At 34.0% G+C, this 23,157-nt stretch overlaps 1 protein-coding gene across 6 annotated transcripts in view; it reads right to left on the bottom strand.

Moving 5' to 3' along the window:
- LOC149773699 (dystrophin-like) overlaps nt 1–18,283 on the bottom strand; it is a 494,817-nt gene extending 476,534 nt beyond the window's left edge. For 4 of the 6 annotated variants that reach the window (XM_089946219.1, XM_089946218.1, XM_089946220.1 and 1 more), the window contains exons 1-3: nt 18,191–18,277; nt 7,430–7,521; nt 3,508–3,588 (exon numbers count right to left, since the gene is read on the bottom strand). In XM_089946219.1, the coding sequence (XP_089802345.1) occupies nt 3,508–3,588; nt 7,430–7,509 (161 nt within the window). In that variant the 5' untranslated portion in view covers nt 7,510–7,521; nt 18,191–18,277. Of the gene's footprint in view, nt 1–3,507; nt 3,589–7,429; nt 7,522–18,190 lie in introns of all 6 variants that reach the window. The other 2 variants (XM_089946224.1, XM_089946223.1) reach the window with 1 other exon arrangement.
- Nucleotides 18,284–23,157: the final 4,874 nt, after the last annotated feature.

Genomic DNA, 23,157 nt, shown 5'->3' with positions numbered 1-23,157 from the left:
ATTGGATTCTTCCTGCATTGTTAACATAAGAATTGGGTCATTAAATTGATAAATATCCATTGTTTTGATGGCAAGTTATTAGATGTATGTAACCTTTTCTTTGTAATCTGCCTTATTTCACTCATCATGTTCAATGTTCTGATTGCATTAAGAGGTTAGTGTTAGGACTCTGCGTGCGTGTGTGATTAGGATTTTTAACGTACTTTAATAATTTTTCAGTCATATCGCTACGATGTCTGCAGTGTGGCAGTTTATAGTGATGTCTAGCACTGGGGCATCATGCCACAGACATGTAGCATGATGTCTCAGCCAGTCACATTATCCTGACACCAGGTCAACCAGTCCTAACACTAACCTGTTAATGCTGAGTGCCAAGCGAGACAGCTGTTAGTACCATTTTGTAAGTCACTGGTTTGACTCAGTTGGGGATCGAACCCACGACTACTCGCATCCAAGGAGGATGCTCTAACCACTCGGCCTACCGGAGTGGTCCTTAGTGATAGTACTTAGTGAATTTACTTAGTGATATTGCCAAGTGATATTGCTTAGTGATACTGCTTAGTGATATTGCTTAACGATACGGCTTAGTGATAAAGCTTAGTGAATCTGCTTAGTGAATCTGCTTACAGATATTGCTTAGTGATTTTGCTTAGTGAATTTACTTAGTGATATTGCCAAGTGATATTGCTTAGTGATACTGCTTAGTGATATTGCTTAACAATACGGTTTAGTGATAAAGCTTAGTGAATCTGCTTACAGATATTGCTTAGTGATTTTGCTTAGTGAATTTACTTAGTGATATTGCCAAGTGATATTGCTTAGTGATACTGCTTAGTGATACTGCTTAACATTATGGCTTAGTGATAAAGCTAAAGCTTAGTGAACCTGCTTAGAGATATTGCTTAGTGATAGTGTTTAGTGATACTGCTCAGTGACAGTGCTTAGTGATACTGCTTAGTTATAGTGCTAAGTGATTATGCTTAGTAGCTAAAATTGATAACTTTTGTTTCTTCAACATGCATCTCTTAATTTACCTAATGACAAATGAATTGGGTTGTTCCACTATGTAAACTTTACCTATGCAAATTAGCCTCATGGGCTTTCCTACAGTAATGTTGAAAGGATTCGCAACACAAAGCCACCGTTGCTAGAGACAAGCAATTAAGTGCATAGGTGGTTCTTTATATCTAACCACCTACACCTTTTAATCACCCCTATGACAATTAGTATACTCTCTACTTCATAAAGCGCAATCAGGATTTAGAAAGTACCACTTGTGCCAAACAGAACTTACCAAATTAATTGATCTTCGGCTGAAGGAAATGGATAATGCACATATGACTGGGATTGTTTTCCTTGACTTCAAGAAAACCTTTGATCTTGTTGATCATGAAATTCTACTGAAAAAGTTGAACTGTTACAAGTTCGACAATCCTTCTTTAAACTGGTTTAGATCATACCTAAACCAAAGGTCTCAACAAGTAAGCATTGGCAATATTAGCTCTCAAACTCGTACAATTCATTCAGGGGTCCCTCAAGGCTCAGTTTCGGGCCCTCTCTTCTTCCTTATCTATGTCAATGATCTACCATTAAATAAAGAATCCACAAATACAGATTTGTTTGCAGACAATGCAACCTTGTATATATCTAGTTCTGATACTTAAGTTATCCAAACGAGATCAAACTCGGACCTTATTAGAGTCCAAAACTGGGCACAAAAAGTAGGATGGTAACTAATGAAGGTAAAACAAAATGTCTGATTTTGGGGACATCACAAAAGCTACACAAGTCAGGGAACCCAGAACTATCTCTTGCAAAAAATAATCATCCATTAGAAAATGTCAAACATAAAAAGGTTGTAGGTGTGACCATAGATAATAATTTATTAGATAATAATTTATTGTGGAATGACCATATTGATAAGCTTTGTAAAACACCGTCATCCAGAACTGCCCAACTCAGCAGAATCAAGAAATATTTACCTATGGAACTCAAAATCTATACTACAAGTCATATATTCTTCCAACAATAGAGTATTGTTCAAATCTATGGGGAAACTGTGCTAAATCTGAGATTGACAGGATTTATAAACTTCAGAAATGAGCAGCATGCGTAATTTTAGATGCATCTATTTATCATCCCTCAAAATCATTATTTACAGAACTCAAATGGTTCACAATATATAACAGGATAGATTTTCACAAAGCAGTTCTTTTATATAAATGTCTACATGGAACTGCACCAGAGTATCTTTGGGACTTATTCAGGCCTTTTTCAACACAATACCAGTTGAGATCAAGATCACGTGGAAAACTTCTAGAACCAAAACCAAGAACAGAGCAATTAAAATACAGCTTCCAATACTCTGGTACAGTTCTGTGGAACAGACTTCCACTACATGTAAAATCTGCTGAAAATATTAGAGTATTTAAGAAATGATATCATGAGCATGTATGTGCTTCTAATAGATAATAGAATTTAGTATTTTAAAATTAAATATCTTAAAATAAACAGTAATTACTGTTATCTTCATATAATGTGCACTGTTATACTCCCCTTAAGAGGGCCTCAAGGGAGAATAGTCCTTGACTAATGAGTCACCCTCTATAAATAAAGCATTATTATTATTATTATTTATTATAATAATTATTATTATTATTATTATTATTAACTGTATAAATTGCCTCATATTGATCCATCAGCATTAATCTCTCTCTCTCTCTCCCTCCACCTCCATCCCTTCCTTCTTCTTCCTGAGATTGACTGAAAGTCATGTTTTTATGAATACAACTGTATCTGCAGATTTGGGTGTCACAAATCTTGGGGGTGGGGTTTTGTGTGACATGTCTTATTTTGGTAGATATGCAAACATAATGATCCTACATGATCCACTGTGTCCAAAATAATTTATGAGAACTCGAGAATTACTTTAAACCATCAGGTTCGCAGTCTTTGCTCAAGTTCTGGTCAATGTCTGCACAATGTCAACAGTGTATATTCCTCAAGTGTTCACATTAAATAAGGTGAGCCAGAATATGTTGAACAGTTCCTGATCTAGGCTGATTTCATGCCTTACAAAATGAAGTTATGAAATTGATCAATAAGGCCCATAACTCTATCAAGATCTAAACTTGATTAAAAATGGGTTATAACTCTATCAAAAATGGCATTTGAGAAACAAATTCGTTGTAAAGTATATGTTCATGTACAAGACAGCTGTCCTACTCTAAAGCACCAATTTACTTTAAATGGTTGTAGATAGATGGATGGACTGACTGGCAAATGTAAAAGGTAACTACCAGATGACTACTATATGTCTCCAACATCTTGATGTGTGGTCTTGATTAATATCTTAAAACATTTAGTCTGATATTTTACCCAGAGGTCTACATAATTTTGCATACCATGTAACCAGATGGTTACATTACCCAGCCTATTCGTAACACAGAACTAGCCTTCCCCAATATGCGTCAGCAGTCACCGTAAAATTTCTAAATATGTAGGTACCTATAATGGTGTATCAAGGCATTAAATGCCAAGCCATCCCTCCAGCAGTTAGTAAAATTCCTCACATCAACATTTGCATACCTGAAAGAGAAAAATTCAAAGGCTGCAATGAGATCTGATAACTTTATTGATAAACTATTTTAAAAACCGATCACCAAGCATAACTGTTTTAAAAACTAATCACCAAGTACACTGAATTATCATACAAATGCAAAAAACAATCAAATCCTTTCTATAATATGATATCATGCTCGAAAACAAGAAATTGCTTTCATTTAGTAGCAAGTCAAGAAAATACATGATCTCAATATATTGTTTAAATACCATCTGCACATCTTTTTAAATAATGATGATGCAACCTCTGGCAAAATATTTAAATTTTTGTTTTTTAGGTGGATCAATTTTTTCTGCTTTTGCAAAAATGTAGATTCTTGTGCACACCAAAATTCGTGGAAGGAAGGTTCACAATGTTTCCACAGTGGAGTAAGAAAATCAAAATCCCATAAAAAATGATTATGTATTGTGTCTTCAAAGCTTTTAAACCACATGTATTTCCAACTATTTTCAGACAAAATGAATCTTAGACAATATGAGATGCTTTCGAAAACACTACTCAGTCAATTCTTGCAGGCAACATGCATATTGCATCTTAGATGCTTTAAAAAAAATCAGTCAATCAATCAATCAATCAATCAATCCTTGCTGGCATCTTATATGGTGCATAACTCTTCTAAGAACACCAATCAAACACCAATCAATCAGACAGTCAATCAATCATTCCTTGCAGGAAAATTACACAGTGTATCTTATTTTGGTGTAAATAACTCTGGAAACACTTTAGAGCTTGTCTCTCACTTTCAAAGTGCTCCAGATTAGAATGGGGTCATGCTGACCCAAATCCAAATATGCTGATACAGCGAAACTTCTGCAGTAATAATAATGTCAGCTGTAATGTAATTTGATTATTTTCAGTCTGACCACAGAAAGATGTTCACTCAAAAGGCCAAGAACAAAATGGATCCATTTATTGATTATTTTTCCCATACACTGCTCACCCTGGACAGTAATAATACAAAATAAACATTGATAAACTATCTTATACCATTTCCAATTATAATCCATGAATTAATTAATTAGCCCTTGTCAATGACATGCTTAGACATAAGGGCTTTTACATGACATTAAGGTCACATTAAGCTAATGGTAATGAGAGAATTTATATAGCATTATGTTAAGGTGGACTATCAATCAGGAGAATGAAATAAGCCCAGATTCCAGTTTCGGAAAGAAAACATATAATTATTTAAGACCATGCCTCCTATTCTACCGCATCCCTTTAAAGAAAATCTGGCCAATATGTACACACAATTTCTTTTTCTGATAATAACAATAAGCCAAACATTTAACAAAATCGTCCTGTTAATGCCCCATTTGGCTATGGGTACACAATTCATCAGGTCTTGGCCCTGTTAATGCCCAATTTGGCTATAGGTACACAATTCATCAGGTGCTTGGTCCTGTTAATGCCCCGTTTAGCTATAGGTACACAATTCATCAGGTGCTTGGTCCTGTTAATGCCCCATTTGGCTATAGGTACAGAATTCATCATGTCTTGGTCCTGTTAATGCCCCATTTGGTTATAGGTACAGAATTCATCAGGTCTTGGTCCTGTTAATGCCCCGTTTGGCTATAGGTACACAATTCATCAGGTGCTTGGTCCTGTTAATGCCCCGTTTGGCTATAGGTACACAATTCATCAGGTGCTTAGTCCTGTTAATGCCCCGTTTGGCTATAGGTACACAATTCATCAGGTGCTTGGTCCTGTTAATGCCCCGTTTGGCTATAGGTAAACAATTCATCAGGTCTTGGTCCTGTTAATGCCCCATTTGGCTTTAGGTACACAATTCATCAGTGCTTAGTCCTGTTAATGCCCCGTTTGACTATAGGTACACAATTCATCAGGTCTTGGTCCTGTTAATGCCCTGTTTGGCTTTAGGTACACAATTCATCAGGTGCTTGGTCCTGTTAATGCCCCGTTTGGCTATAGGTAAACAATTCATCAGGTCTTGGTCCTGTTAATGCCCCGTTTGGCTTTAGGTACACAATTCATCAGTGCTTAGTCCTGTTAATGCCCCGTTTGACTATAGGTACACAATTCATCAGGTCTTGGTCCTGTTAATGCCCTGTATGGCTACAGGTACACAATTCATCATAAATAGATATTTGATGCAATCAAATTAAGCAACCACAAACATAATAATTTTAAGAATTTTCTAAAACTTGTGAACATATTCTTCCTGCCTTAATCACATTTCATGCTTTATAATAGCGCATTTGATAAATATTCACTTTGAAACTGGCACAAATTTGGTGTGTTCCATCCATGTTTTACATGGCAGTTCATGATCACTTTAAAAACACTCAATCAATTAAGGGCCATATAATGAAATACATAGGTCTTGGTCAATGAGCTGGAAGCATTCTAAAAGAAACGATTAATGTTGTGAGGATTCAGAATGATTAATGTCTTGAAGACTGAGATTGACTCATGTCTTAATGATTAAGACTGATGATTCATGTCTTAATGATTAAGACTGATTCATGTCTTAATGATTAAGACTGATTCCTGTATTGATGATTATGACTGTATCATGTCTTAGTGATTAAGACTGATTCATGTCTTAATGATTAAGACTGATTCATGTTTTGTTAATTATGACTGATGCATGTACTGATGATTAAGACTGATTCAGGCCTTGACGATTAAGACTGATTCCTGTATTTATGATTATGACTGATTAATATCTTGATGATTAAGACCGATTCATGCTTTGATGATTAAGAATGATTAATGTCTTGGTGATTAAAAAGGATTCCTGTATTGATGATTAAGACTGATTCATGTCTTAATGATTAAGACTGATTCCTGTATTGATGATTATGACTGTATGTCTTAATGATTAACACTGATTCCTGTATTGATGATTATGACTGTATGTCTTAATGATTAACACTGATTCCTGTAATGATGATTATGACTGTATGTCTTAATGATTAACACTGATTCCTGTATTGATGATTATGACCTAATGATTAACACTGATTCCTGTATTGATGATTATGACTGTATGTCTTAATGATTAACACTGATTCCTGTATTGATGATTATGACTGTATGTCTTAATGATTAACACTGATTCCTGTATTGATGATTATGACTGTATGTCTTAATGATTAAGACTGATTCCTGTATTGATGATTAAGACTGATTCATGTCTTAATGATTAAGACTGATTCCTGTATTGATGATTATGACTGTATCATGTCTTAATGATTAAGATGGATTCATGTCTTAATGATTAAGACTGACTAATATCTTACTGATTAAGACTGATTCATGCCTTGATGATTAAGAATGATTATTGTCTTGGTGATTAAAATGGATTCCTGTACTGATGATTAAGACTGATTAATGTCTTGATTAAGAGTGATTTATGTCTTGATGACTGAGTTTTTTAATTTCTTGACAATTAAGACTGATTCATGTCTTGTTGATAAAGCTGATCCATGTCTTGATTATTTAAATGATTCATGTCTTGATTATTTAAATGATTCATGTCTTGATTATTTAAATGATTCATGTCTTGATTATTTAAATGATTCATGTCTTGATTATTTAAATGATTCATGTCTTGATCATTAAGACTGATTCAGGTCTTGAAGATAAAGATGGATTCATGCTTTGATAATTAAGAATGTTATCATTCCACTGGTTTCAAGAAGTGTAACTAGTTTCAAACCAGGAAGGAAAATACCCCAAAATTTGAAAGTATGTACCCATATACACCTAAGCAAAGCATTCAGCTGTGAGCTGTCTAAATTTATATTATAGTATTTTTAAAAAGTACTTTTAGACACTCACTCCTGTGTCGACTGCCTACACCATACAAGAAGTGTTCTCTCCAGATTTGTCTGCCGTAGGTCATCCATCAGGTCTTTCATCACATCCTTTACCTGTCAATTAGTAAATCAATTTCCATAATCAATTAGTAAATCAATTTCCTCAATCAATTTTCATTAATATGGATCAGGTATATGTTTTACCAGGTAACTGCAATTTACTGTCATTAGCTCAAGCCCCAATCATTTAAGTAATCTGACTGACTCTCAAAAACCCCCATCATTCAAGTTCTTCAGGTTAACTCTCAATCCCCAATCATTCAAGTTTCCGTGCTGATGCTCAAGACCTAGTCATTCAAGTTTTCATGCTGACTCTCTCAAATCCCAGTCCTTTAAGTTTTCATCTTGACTTTCAACCCCATGTCATTCAAGTTTTCATGTTGCCTCTCTCAAATCCCAGTTCTTTAAGTTTTCATCTTGACTTTCAACCCCATGTCATTCAATTTTTCATGCTGACTCTCCCAAATCCCAGTCATTTAAGTTTTCATCTTGACTTTCAACCACATGTCATTCAAGTTTTCATGTTGACTCTCTCAAGTCCCAGTCATTCAAGAGTTCATACTGATTCTCTCAAGCCCTAGTCATTCAAGTTTTCATGTTGACTCTCTCAAGTCCCAGTCATTAAAAAGTTCATACTGATTCTCTCAAGCCCTAGTCATTCAAGTTTTCATGTTGACTCTCTCAAATCCCATTCATTCAAGAGTTCATACTGATTCTCTCAAGCCTTAGTCATTCAAGTTTTCATGTTCACTCTCAAATCCCAGTCATTTAAGTTTTCATCTTGACTTTCAACTACATGTCATTCAAGTTTTCATGTTGACTCTCTCAAGTCCCATTCATTCAAGAGTTCATACTGATTCTCTCAAGCCCTAGTCATTCAAGTTTTCATGCTGTAAACATAATAGATTCCTCTCTAACAGCTTTTCCTTCTTCATTTCTGTTATATCCAAGCCATGTACAATATGATAAACATGCAAAAACCTACCCAAGAGGTGAAAATAATTGCCTATAGCAATGACAGTTATGATCTTCATAAAGTTTTAATTTATTACATATGGAGACAGCATGAATTCATTTGACAGCCTGGAACATTATGTATGTACCTATTCATAGTACATGTCTGACTGCAAACAATGGTCCTCTAGAGACAACATATCCCTCAAGGCCTCTACTTAGTTAAAGATTCCTACTGAAAGCACCCTATGGTCCAGAACTCTCAATTCATATACTACTTATGCTACACTGTTTTCATGGTAATATAGAAGTATTGAAAAGAGAAAATCTAAAGAAAGCCCAACACAATTTAAATGACATGTATACCAAGATGGTTGAAATGAAAGAGTTATGAACCAGAAATAAAAATGCTTAGACACAGATAGCATAACATAAAGGGTTTAACAGAATTTCAACATAATCTTGATTATGTAGTGCCAATAAAAAGTTTGGTTTTAACAATTGTCTACAGTCCAAATGTCAAAGAAATTGAGGTAGAGATCGAAGAGCATATTTGATTCTATACCAATCACAGACAAATGTATCTGACTTCTGTATCAGTCATAGATTAATGTATCTGATTATGAACCAGTCACAGACAAACAAAACTAGGTCACTGTGAATCAATGTTTCATTTTAATTTGCCTAACACAAAAATACACAGTGAGCTCAAGTTCATTTTGTTTTATGTGTTGAGTTAGTTTTTAAAAGGTCTGACAAATTAGTATGTAGGTGATTTGTTGGACCTGGTACAAGACACTTTGCATGAATATATTCAGCTCCTTTGTCCAACTACTATTTAGACCTATCAAAAATCTAACATGCTTTCTGGCAAGGTGCTTTGTAAAGCAATTTAAAGTAAGCATCCATGACATGTCAATGAAGATCTTAATTATCCTTCAAATTAAGCTAAGCTAATCCTTTGCGTGTGATTATCCATTGCCAGAGTTATTCAACAACAAGTAGACAAAGTATTATCAAGATAGTGTGCTGACCGGAATCTTTGACAGTATTGTTTGGAGTACAACGAACACAAGAAGCATGTGATGGACAAATGAAAACCAAAAAGAATCTCATTGAATATTTAAATGAAAACCACAAAAAAATCACAATGAATAAATAAATGAAAACCAATCACAATGAATAATTAAATGAAAACCACAAAGAACCACAGTGAATAATTAAATGAAAACCAAAAACATTCATTAAATGAAAACTACAAAGAATCACATTGAATAATTAAAAGAAAACCACAAGGAATCACAGTCCATAATTAAATGAAAACCACAAAGAATTACATTGAATAATTACCGTATTTTCCAGCGTATAAGTCGATACTTTTTGATTTGAAAGTTCGGTCTTCATCTTATACTCCGAATCGACTTATATATGGATTGTGTCATTGAAACTGCATCGACTTATATATGGATTACAGTATCCGGTATGCTATTGACATTGCTCTATAATCGGCATAATCGAAAACAGGTCACATAGAAGTACAAATTCATGTTAAATTACTATGTCAATAAATTGTCATAAACTAATATGACTGCGTTTATATTTGTAAGTTTTGTCATTATTTATTTTGCATTCTGTGCGTTTTTTCTTATTTCTCAAACATAAAATAAAAGAAAACAATTTACCATACTGGTAAAAACTTCACCGGGCCGCATAGCACACTTACGGTCTATACTCTATAGTGTACTGTACTAATTCAAAGCATATTGTTTGTTCCTAAAAAAAAAGATATTGGACACACGTGAGCAATTACCGGCATAGCTTTTTCATTGATCCAATTGATCCTACAAAGGGATGTAATCCATATTAACTCGAGCGTTCTATGATTACTTATAAAATAATGTAGATCATGCATTCTACTGAATCCCCCAAATCATATGTTTCTAATTGTATTTGACAAAGTTTCTCAAATAAATTAGATTTAAACAACACTAAAATCAGATAAATAGATGGACTACCAGTACTCATAGATCATCAGTGATCCATGATTTTTAGTTTCGCAATTCAGTTTAAAGCAAATTGTAATGTCAACACTTCACCTACATTCATTCTTAACCAGCTGACGATTCGGTGTCTCTCTTTGATTATACCAGTTGTTGATAAATTGGTCTTTGGCTTCCAACAACAATCAAAGCCAGTTGCCGCAATTGTTTAGACCTTGATATTGGCTTTAGCTACCGATACTAGTTACCATATTGCCGGTACCCCATTGTTCTTTATCATTAATCCGCATCAATTACGCTACCCGTTTTTAATATCAATGGCATTAAGTACAACAGGAAATGATGCCCACTCCCTTCTCTAGATGTAAATAATGAATTTAGCCATGGGCGTTGTTTTCATTGCTATAGTACGGGCACATTTTAATGAGTTCGGTATATTTTGATCAATCTTTTCAGTCATAATCATTCATATAAATATCCCCGTACAAATCATACAACTTATCTCACAATGCCTCCCGTCAAATCACGCAAGTCTTACACAGCGGCTTTTAAGCTGGAAGTTGTAAAGTTCGCTGAAGAGAAAGGTGGGAATATGGCTGCTCACAGGAAATATGGTGTAAGTGAAAAATGTGTCCGGGATTGGCGTAAAGCTAAGGTTGCATTATGCGCTACAAAAAAAACAAAGAAAGCAAATCGTGGCTGCAAAGCAAGATGGATTAATATTGAGGATAAATTAGAAGAATATGTTTTGACACAACATGCCGCGTGTCATGGAATGAACTCTGTTGATCTCAGACTCAAGGCAAAGGAAATCGCAACTGAATTAGGAATTGAAAGTTTTAGTGGAAGTGTGTCATGGTGTTATAGGTTCATGCAAAGAAGGGGACTTAGTATAAGACAACGCACTACTATGGCACAGAAACTACCAGTAGACTTTCTGGAAAAATTGAACAATTTCCGTGAGTATGTCCAAGACAAGATTAAGACTGACAATTTTGAAATGTCTAACGTGATAAACATGGACGAAGTGCCGTTAACATTTGACATTCCAATGAACAGAACAGTTAAGCTTAAAGGATCTAAGACTGTTACTATTAGGACAACAGGTCATGAGAAGTCAAACTTCACTGTAGTTCTCTCCTGTAGTGCCGATGGCGGAAAGTTGCCCCCAATGCTGATTTTTAAAAGAAAAACTATGCCAAAGGAAAAATTCCCCTGTGGAATAATGATTGAAGTAAATCCAAAAGGATGGATGGACAATGCCATGATGGGGAAGTGGTTAGATAAATGTTTCGCACATCGAGTTGGTGGATTTTTCCAAACTAAGAAGTCTCTCCTCATTATGGATTCTATGCGTGCACACATCAGTGCCGAGACAAAGTTGAAGATTAAAACCAAGAACACATCGTTAGGCATCATCCCAGGTGGTATGACAAAGTTATTACAACCACTAGACATTTCCGTTAATCGATGTTTCAAGGCTGAGCTTCGGAAGTTGTGGGAACATTGGATGACGGCAGGCGACCACAGCTTCACAAACACAGGACATATGCAGCGCGCTACATATTGCCAGGTTGCGCATTGGGTTAAGGATGCATGGGACAGGGTTCCTGAATTGGCTATTGTGAATGGCTTTGCTAAAGCAGAAATTGTGAGCAGGATAGAGAAGCCAGATGAGGATGATGAGCCAGATGAGGATGATGAGAAGGAGACAGACGATAATGAGAACATTTCTAATTATATGAGCCCCGATATAGCTGCCATTTTTCATTCCGATACGGAAGACGAAGACTTCGAGGGATTTTCAGATATTGGAGATGATTAATTTTATTTTCTTAATAATATGTATTATAAAACTGTACATTTGTGTAAATTTGATACTGCATTTCACAGATATGTTAAAGTATAATAAAAAGTATTTTTATTTATTGTATGTTTGCAACTTTTGTTTTCTGTCTCCTCATTTTCTTCACATTTCTGATTTCCCTATGAATTGCCTTATTTCCCTATTGTTAGCCTCACTGAGTTTATCTTATCTGTTGAATCTTGCACTCAAGACTGGTTTCAACTGGAAGGAATAATCATAGCATGCACAGCCACGTGGCTCTTGTTGCTGTTGTTGTTTTGGGGCTTAACGCCATTTTTCAGCACACGATAGGCTATACATGGCAGCCAGTATTAATGATGGAGGAAGAACCCGGGAAAACCCCGGAAAGAACCACCGACCCACGAGAAGGCTCTTGTTGCAATGGATATCATAATTAAAACAAATATGGTTTAAACTAAACTAAAAGCAGATATATTGTGAGCGCGCGCGCGTGCTTGTGTGTGTGCGCACGAGAGAGAGTGAGAGATGAAAAAAATTGTCCGTGTACAAGATCGTTCTTTTATTCAGGGCGGTTTTTATTTGTAGCTTTTGCAAAGAGAAAAAAGACGGTATTTTGAGTTACCTGATGATTGTGATAATCCTCATGTATTACGAGCCTACTATATTCCATTATCAATAAACACCTCTAAATCAACAATTCATTCTTGTTTTAATTACGATGTACATTGTCACAACAACCACACGGCTATGCAGTGTTATTTACACGGTAATTAAACATGCTTAGCGCTTTGGATATAATAGAAACCAGATTGAGGGCAAGAATCGACAGAATAGGTCAAATCAGCGAGGCTGCCAGTAGGGAAATGAGGCTTTTTTTAGGGAAATGAAAATCTGTCAACATTTTATTGAAATCATTGTCCATACAAAATTTGTTATAAGGACAAGAGATCATACCCATTACTTTGTATTCGAACTCGCCGATAAAGATAGTAGTGGGGTATATCATTGAATAGATTAGTAATAAAATGTTAATTATATCCAAGTCCAAACAGAACAAACACTTAAAAAATAGTATACTAGTATGTGTATATATATATATATATATATATATATATATATATATATATATATATATATATATATATATATATATATATATATATACGAATCGATTTAACGGAGTCCGTGACTTTCAAACTTACGATAGAAAATGACAAGTTTGTATAAGTTACGTTCGTAACTACAGGTAATAAAATGAACTACAACATGGATGTGCTTTCAATTATAATAAAACAAGCATGGACTGTTTATTCAGCTGTGTCAATTGATAACAAAATATAGCAGTTCAGAAGTAAAATCACAAGCATGTTAGCATCGGTAATGCGATTTCACGATTGCCAGTAATATGGAATATCATACAATGATACCATCAATATTCATGCAACCGGAAGTTACTAGTATAAAATACAAAGCCAAGTTATTGACCTGGCCTCGTCTTATACTCCGAATCGACTTATATATGGACGAAGGATGGAAAATTTACAAAATTGGTCAATTAGACTTATACTCTGCATCGACTTGTAGGCCGGAAAATACGGTAAATGAAAACCACAAGGAATCACAATGCATAATTAAATGAAAAGCACAAAGAATCGCAGTGAATAATTCAATGAAAAGCACAAAGAATCATAGTGAATAATTAAATGAAAACCACAAAGAATTACATTGAATAATTAAATGAAAACCACAAAGAATCACATTGAATAATTATATGAAAACCAATTACAGTGAATAATTAAATGAAAATCACAAAGAATCACAATGAATAATTAAATGAAAACAACAAAGAATCACACTGAATAATTAAATGAAAACCACAAAGAATCACACTGAATAATTAAAGGAAAACCACAAAGAATAACAGTGAATAATTAAATGAACACCACAAAGAATCATAGTGAATAATTAAATGAAAACCACAAAGAATCACATTGAATAACTCAATGAAAAGTTAAACTACAAAGAATCCTGGTCATTAACTGGTTTTCATTCTATTAAGAGTGAAGTAATGTATTATCATGTAGTCATATAGTTATCATCATTTGTAGCACCTCAAGATGGCACTAGTAATGGTACTAGTAAGTAATGTATTATCATGCAGTCATATAGTTATCATCATTTGTAGCACCTCAAGATGGCACTAGTAATGGTACTAGTAAGTAATGTATTATCATGTAGTCATATAGTTATCATCATTTCTAGCACCTCAAAATGGCACTAGTAATGGTATTAGTAAGTAATGTTTTTATCATGTAGTCATATAGTTATCATCATTTGTAGCACCTCTATATGGTACAAATAAGTAATGTATTATCATATAGTCATATAGTTATCATCATTTGTAAAACCTCAAAATCGTACAAGTAAGTGATGTATTATCATATATTCATATAGTTATCATCATTTGTAGCACCTCAAAATAGTACTAGTAATAGCACAAATAAGTAATGTATTATCATATAGTCATATAGTTATCATTTGTAGCACCTCAAAATGGTACTAGTAAGTGATGTATAATCATATAGTCATATAGTTATCATCATTTGTAACGCCTCAAAATGGTACAAATAAGTAATGTACAGTATTATCATATATTCATATAGTTATCATCATCTGTAGCACCTCAAAATGGTACTAGTAATGGTACAAATAAGTAATGTATTATCATATAATCATATAGTTATCATCATTTGTAGCACCTCAAAATGGTACTAGTAATGGTACAAATAAGTAATGTATTATCATGTAGTCATATAGTTATCATCATTTGTAGCACCTCAAAATGGTACAAATAAGTAATGTATTATCATATAATCATATAGTTATCATCATTTGTAGCACCTCAAAATGGTACTAGTAATGGTACAAATAAGTAATGTATTATCATGTAGTCATATAGTTATCATCATCTGTAGCACCTCTAAATGGTACAAATAAGTAATGTATTATCATATAGTCATATAGTTATCATCATTTGTAGCACCTCAAAATGGTACTAGTAAGTGATGTATAATCATATAGTCATATAGTTATCATCATTTGTAACGCCTCAAAATGGTACAAATAAGTAATGTATTATCATATATTCATATAGTTATCATCATTTGTAGCACCTCAAAATGGTACTAGTAAGTAATGTATTATCATACAGTCATATAGTTATCATCATTTGTAGCACCTCAAAATGGTACTAGTAATGGTACTAGTAAGTGATGTATTATCATATAGTCATATAGTTATCATCATTTGTAGCACCTCAAAATGGTACTAGTAATGGTACTAGTAAGTGATGTATTATCATATAGTCATATAGTTATCATCATTTGTAGCACCTCAAAATGGTACTAGTAATGGTACTAGTAAGTGATGTATTATCATATAGTCATATAGTTATCATCATTTGTAAAACCTCAAAATGGTACTAGTAATGGTATAATTAAGTAATGTTTAATCATATACATGTATTCATATAGTTATCATCATTTGTAGCACCTCAAAATGGTACTAGTAAGTGATGTATTATCATGTAGTCATATAGTTATCATCATTTGTAGCACCTCAAAATGGTACAAATAAGTAATGTATTATCATACAGTCATATAGTTATCATCATTTGTAGCACCTCAAAATGGTACAAATAAGTAATGTATTATCATACAGTCATATAGTTATCATCATTTGTAGCACCTCAAAATGGTACAAATAAGTAATGTATTACCATACAGTCATATAGTTATCATCATTTGTAACGCCTCAAAATGGTACAAATAAGTAATGTATTATCATATAGTCATATAGTTATCATCATTTGTAGCACCTCAAAATGGCACTAGTAATGGTATAAGTAATGTATTATCATATAGTCATATAGCTATCATCATTTGTAAAACCTCAAAATGGTACTAGTAAGTGATGTATTATCATATCTAGTTATCATCATTTGTAGAACCTCAAAATAGTACTAGTCAATCTCTGAAAGCTGTAAAACTGGCACCTCCAAAATTAAAATCTTATAAAACTTTACTAAATACATGTGCACCCAAATCTGATACATGAAAAGACGAAAAAGGTATTGATTTAGAGAATGACACTTAATTGCCATATATATTCCAAATCTATTTAGTCAAGTTCAAATTTATGATTGCCTGTATTAAGTAAAAAATTTCCTCAGGACATAATGACCTTGTCTTGCTGCTTTTGTTAATTAAATTAGCCGACTTCTTTGTGCGGTAAAGAAGACCCAATTTTGCTACTGATTTGATGGAAGCATGTTTAAGTTGTTACATCAAAACATTCAACTCCTCGGTTCATACTGACTTTCAATTTTGAGCCAGGGCTTCTTTGTATTCTCCAGGGCAATATTTCTGTCAGCCTTAGTGTAGCAATGTTTAGCAGAACTCGTTGAAGTAGAGACCATATTTCTTTGTAAGATCTCAGCACCCTGACTTTTAACAATTGGACATCTAAAATCAACAGACTTTCCTATTCTCTGAAGAACAAGCCACTGTCATGTTTTGTAAAGGTATGTTTGGTCAACAAAGATTTCACAATGGAACTACAGTCCTTTGCTACTTCACAGTATCTGTGTCCATGAACTTTCAAACCCTGCATGACAGACTTATTTGTCCCTAAAGAGTTAAGCAACTATGAATTTTGGAAAATGCATTTTTCATGTCAGAACAATGCAGAGACCAAGATGTTACAAACAAATAGATGGACAGAGGGATTAACAGATGGACAGGCAAATATTCCTCCATGGGTAGGCATTTTAAGAATAGGTATAAATGGTCCCAAGAATTTTCAGGTGGCTGACAACCAAAAAGTTTCTTGCATGATTTTTGTCAGGATTTCGTAAAAATATGTTAATAAATTCTGGAAAAAAGTTGTTTAAAACTTAATCTGTCTTTAATATCTTTAACTATATTTGATTAAATAAAAGCATCATTTGTAACCTGCAAACCATGATGTTTTCAGTCAAATAAAGTCCGAGTATGTTCAGCAATTTTTGGATGGAGGTTATTTCAAGACATTTCTCATTTTAGTAAGGGCTACTGTATTTCATGGTAGATTGACATCATTTGTATAAATATGAAAGGACTTCATGTCAGAAAGCTTTCTGTAAAATTTAAAAAAGTCAATCAACAAGTTTTTGAAACAGGGTCATCTTCAGGTATTTCTTTCTTTGGTAATGCAGTTCGTATATGATGGCTGACTGTCATCATTGGAAAAATCTGAAAAGCCTTCATTCCATTGTGCTTTCTGTCAAATTTGGTCAAATTATATTAAAGACATTTTTGAGAGGAAGTTATTTAAAGGTTTATCTCTTTGAAGTAACAACCCATATTTTATTGCCGCTAAGCATCACCTTTTTGTACAAACAGAATGACCTTCATGCAAAGAAGCTTTCTTTAATACAAGTTTGGTGGTTTTAAAAAATATGTCATTTAAAGGTTTTATTATCTTTAGTTAAACACCTGTAATACAGGACAGTAGATCAGTATTGTTTATATAAAACTGACAGGCCTTCATGCCAAGATGCTCTATGTCAAATTTGGTTTAAAGCCATCAAGTAATTTATGAGATGTTAAAAATAGCTACTGCTGATGGATAATGTACAATGCATAATGGGTAATATATATAATACACACCAGATGTAACATCATGCCATACTCTCATTTGGCCTTTACGGCCATGCAAGCTACAATAAAATCTATTCCAACCATCCTAGATTTTAACAAAATCATGTTCTTCTACTACACCAGTCTTAGCATGGACTTGTTACATTCAATGGAAAACAATAATCTAATTTTGGTTACCTTGCAATATAAAAAAACATTAGACTGGGTTACTGAATGCTTAGCATAATAATATTTTAACTTACCTGCCAATGAAGAATTATACTCCAGACCAGTCCAAGAGTGAGCTTCTGGTTTCCATCAACTATATCATTACTACTAATGTTGACAAGCTTTATCTGAAAGAACCCAAATATAAATGGCTGGTTAGTTCTAGCCACCAGGAACCAAGAATGATCTCTTTCAAGTTCAAGTGGATGTTTTCCGCATTCATTGTATGCCAAGTTTTTGGGTTGAGGAAAGTGGATAGAACTCTCCTTATCTAACGATATTTTCATTCTAGACCAAGATGAAATAGGTACAAAACAGAAAACACAGAAATACAACAAAATGGTCTAAATTGCAGTCTGTTAATGTCAATTTTGGAAACAGAAAAATATCTGAAATTAGATTGCACTTTATCTTAAGGACAACCCTGCCAGATTGAGGCCCTTCCAAACATAATCTAACAACTGAGACATGTAGACATTTAAACTAAGATACAGACCGAAGAATGTGTAAATTGCACTTAAAGTTAAATCTTAGATGTATTGAAGAGAATGCCAGTTCTGTATATCTCTACCTGCCATATTCAACCTGATTAAGAAAACACCAAATAATACTCTCATGCAAGTCAGGTCCAACACAGACTCTCATCTTCCATGGCATGATGTAGAGGCAGATCAGGGTCCATGTTGTTTGTTTTACTGATTACTCTGAATGAACTTCAAAGACCCCATATCTGCTGGTGTATGATGCAATGACAGATCTGGGTCTATGCAGTTTGCAGCTGTATTTGACTTATAACCAAGCATAAACAGTAAATAAATTGCATTATATCAATTCTTTAACAGATAAATTTGCAAGATTGATTTCTAACAATAAAATAGGTGTGATTTCCCAGGTTTCATGATTTAATATTGTGCTCTTGAATTTAAAACTCATAATTAAGAATATATACAGCATGTACATATGGTACTCAGTCAAATAAGCTTTGCTCTTTGCACATGGCATTATGGGCTGGAGGTTTTGTATTTTGGTATTTCAGTCCAGAAACTTTGTCTTAGTACATGTAGCATAATAATAATAATAATAAGGACTTTGTATAGCGCCTAATCTTTGGAGAAGCTCTAAGCACTTTACAACATTAGACAACACCTATAACATAAAAAACATATATAATAATATGATTACAAAAAACAAACACCATGAAATTAGAAAACAAAAAAACATACTGACAATATTTAAGGTAGGAAACATTATTAGATCTTTAAGTTTGCTCTTGCAGTCGAAATAAGGGAGTTTAAAGAGCACTCTTGAATGGGATCACTGTGTCTTTGTGTCAAAGTTCAGTGGGCAATTCATTCCACATTGCTGGGCCCTGGTATGCAAAAGAACATTGTCCATATGACTTTGTTTTCATAGTGGGATCTAGAGACCTTGTACTTGGAGCTATGGACCTGAGGCCTTCTCTCAGTACCATGGTCCATAGGTCATGTGCTTCATTTTATGGTCCTGAAGTCTTGTACTTGACATTATGGACCAGTGACCTTATACTTAGTTTTATGGGCTGAAGGCCTTGTACTTTTAAGTCATGTACATGGTACTGTGGACTGAAGGCCTTGCATTGTATACTTGGTATTATGAACTAGATGTTTTGTACTTGCTAATGTACATGGTATTAGAGGCCAGAGTCCATGTACTTGCTTTTATGGACCAGAAGCTTTGTCTCATTATCGCTGTCCAGAGACCTTGTACTTGGTGTTACATGTATTTGGCCAAATGCCTTGTACTTGATATTATGGTCCAAAAGCTTTGTACTCGGGCCAATGGACTAGCATTTGGTTTTATACTTGTACTTGTTGGTCCAAAAGCTTTATTCATGGTACTATAGACTGGAGGCTTTGTACTTTATGCTTGACTGTATGACTACAGACCTTGTACTTGATATTAGAGACCAGAGGCCTTGTACTTGATATTAAGAACCAGAGGTTTTATACTTGGTATTAGGTACCAGAGGCCTTGTACTTGGTATTACGAACCAGAGGCCTTGTACTTGGTATTAGGGATCAAAGGTCTTCTGTTTTGTATTATGAGCCAGATGCCTACACAATAATGAATAAATGATATGTTCTGTTTTATAATGCAGATGTATCGTACATATTAGCTTTCCATGAGACATACAAAGTTAAGAGAATGGAAAATAAGGGGCCATAACTCTGCTATGTGATGTTGTCAAATGCTAAATATCTAAATCATGAAGGGTCGCAACAACATAAAGGTGCATACCAAATCTGGTTGAAATCCTTGATAAAAGCATGCTTCAGAAACCAAAGGGGGTAAAAAAGGAGGGGCAGTAAGGGACAAATCTCCTGTAAATGATATCATAAAATTCTGCAAAACAAACTCATTAAAATTCAGTTAAAATCCAACAATTCTTGGTAGAGTTAAGATGTGGAAATGAAAGTTAGAAGAATACGCAATCAGGGGCCATAAATCCTTTGAATAGTGGCAAAGGTAGTTAGAAATCAAACTCATTTAAGGTGTCATCAACATAAGACTTGTCAAAATCCAATAATTTACATGAAGGTATCTTACGGTAACCAAATTTGTGAAATCCAAACAGATGAACAACATGATCACTACAGTGTTCTGCTAATTTCATTGAGTGGAACCCTAAAAATTGAATTAAACACCTGGATAATGATGCAGCACATTTAATATCATTAATGAAAACGATAACTTCCACTGTATGCCATTCAAAACAGATTATTCTAGTACACAAGTATGCAGGTTAGCAATTGCAGATAACCTTTTATTACACAACTTGTAAAATTATACCACTATTTTAATACAATCCTTTCTGGGTGATCAACTAATACCTCAACTTCACCCCAGTAATTCCTCTGCACCTGTGAATTAGAGTGAATGAGTGCACAATAGGACAAATACCAGTTGTGCTAATAAACTTTGGAGTAACTTTATTTCCATTACATTCTACCTTCTTTGTTTAAATTATTGTTTGGATTAAAAAGAGATATTACAAAAATAAACAAATTTATTTCAAACCCCTGTGCTTTGAACTTTTGGCCCAATGATCCTATGGGTTCTTCCTTCAGCTCTATTGAGAACATACATTCATATGATGACTGAACATGGAAAATAAATATATTGCAAAACAAGTGTCCAATCTGATCCACGCCATTGTGCCACTGACCATTATTTTTCAGCTTTAGTGCAAAAAAACTTCCCTCTTTGATGATTCTAATGCAAATAAAAAGACCATAGAAAATAAAGATAAAACAGTCTTACATTTTCAACTGAATGAATCAAATGTATCCCAAGTTGCATCACCAAAGAAGCATCTGATGATCAATTTCATTGGCTGAGAGAAATGTCTTGATGATTCTGATTAGACTGGCCACCAATCAAAAAGCACAAAGCATCTGATGATCAATTTCACTGGCTGAGAGAAATGTCTTGATGATTCTGATTAGATTGGCCACCAATCAAAAAGCACATGGTTGATGATCATGGATAAAAGATGTCAAGAAAAGAAGATGAAATTATCAGCAAATACATTGCTATATTTATTTCCATACAGGGAGAAAAAAATAAATCCTAAAGGGGAATAATTAGTCATGCAGAGTAATTTAATCCTGATCCTAAAGGCCCACTCACAGAAATGGCTGATAATTATAAGTGTTTTAATTTTCCTGAATAAACAAGAAACCATTAAAGATATCATCTGCTCTATTGTTTTTTTTTTCTTCATGAAACTATCTTTTACCTTATGGAGGCCATTTGTGTCCACTTCTTCATTACTGGAATGAAGACTTCCACACAAACATAAAACAGGAGTCTCTTGAAGGGACTGGCTCAAAGTAATTACCAGGAATCCATTTCTTCTTTTTAAATAATAATGTTGATGCTATCTTTGATTTTCTTCAGTGATAGTGTGATTTGCAGTGGTGAAGATATAGAATGTCAGATTAGCACATTCACATTTAAGACCAATTGTAAATCTTTTGGTGAAAACCCTATATTAATATACCTTCCATTGTAACACAAATTAACACAATATTCAAGAGGGTCATCATAGGAGCCATACTGTTGGTAATATTGGCACCATTTTCCTTTAGGAACAACACTGTCATAAGAAGTCAGCAACCACATGTCAAAGTGGCCATGCATTTCCAAGAAGCAGTGATAGATATTCAAGACAGTCATCATGGTGGTCATAATGGATGCCTGATCGTCATTTTCATTTAGGACCATTAAGGACCATCAGAAGTAGTATGGCCAATAATCCTTTCTGTTTAGGAGGAGTAATAATAGCAAGATTTTCAAGATGGCTGTCTTGGTGGCCATATTGGATTTCAGACCTGCATGATTAAGACCAACAATACATCAAAAGTATTCTGGTGAAAGCTCCATCTCAACGAGTCATGACAACATGATTTTCAAGATAATCACCGTGGTGGCCATATTGCATGTCAGGTTGGCACCATTTTTATTTAGAACAAACCAGACATAAAATTTTTTTCAATAAAACCCCATGTTGATATGACCATTTATTCCCTAAGAGATGCAATAATAATATTTTCAAGATGGCTACTGTACTGGCCATACTGGATGTTCAGGTGGTACCATTTTTATTTAGGATTAACCCGACCCTGAGATACATGTGTGTGCAAAGTTTCAAAGCAATCCTCAAAACAGTTCAGTAGGAGATATGATAGCAAACAGGTATGTGAACATTATAGCTTAAAATCAGCAAACACTGATTGCAGTCAAAAAAGACAAGTTAAAAACAAACTATAAAAAAGTAAAAAACTATTGTTATAAAATTTGCATTTCACATTATGGACAGCTTCTCATAAAATTCAAAAATTTAAACCCCATTTCTTTAACAGCACCTGAATATTTAACCTTAACAAAAAAAATCAAGGACAAAATTTTGGTATCCCATGAAATGTTTATTACAGACAAGTTTCACCAAGACTCATTTTGA

Source organism: Sinohyriopsis cumingii, unplaced genomic scaffold, assembly GCF_028554795.1.
Source record: "Sinohyriopsis cumingii isolate HCF-2022 unplaced genomic scaffold, ASM2855479v2 utg000622l, whole genome shotgun sequence".
In the NCBI taxonomy this organism is placed as follows: Eukaryota; Metazoa; Mollusca; class Bivalvia; order Unionida; family Unionidae; genus Sinohyriopsis; species Sinohyriopsis cumingii.
The sequence above is the reverse complement of the archived record's forward strand: the minus strand, read 5'-3'. Positions and strand labels throughout refer to the sequence as shown.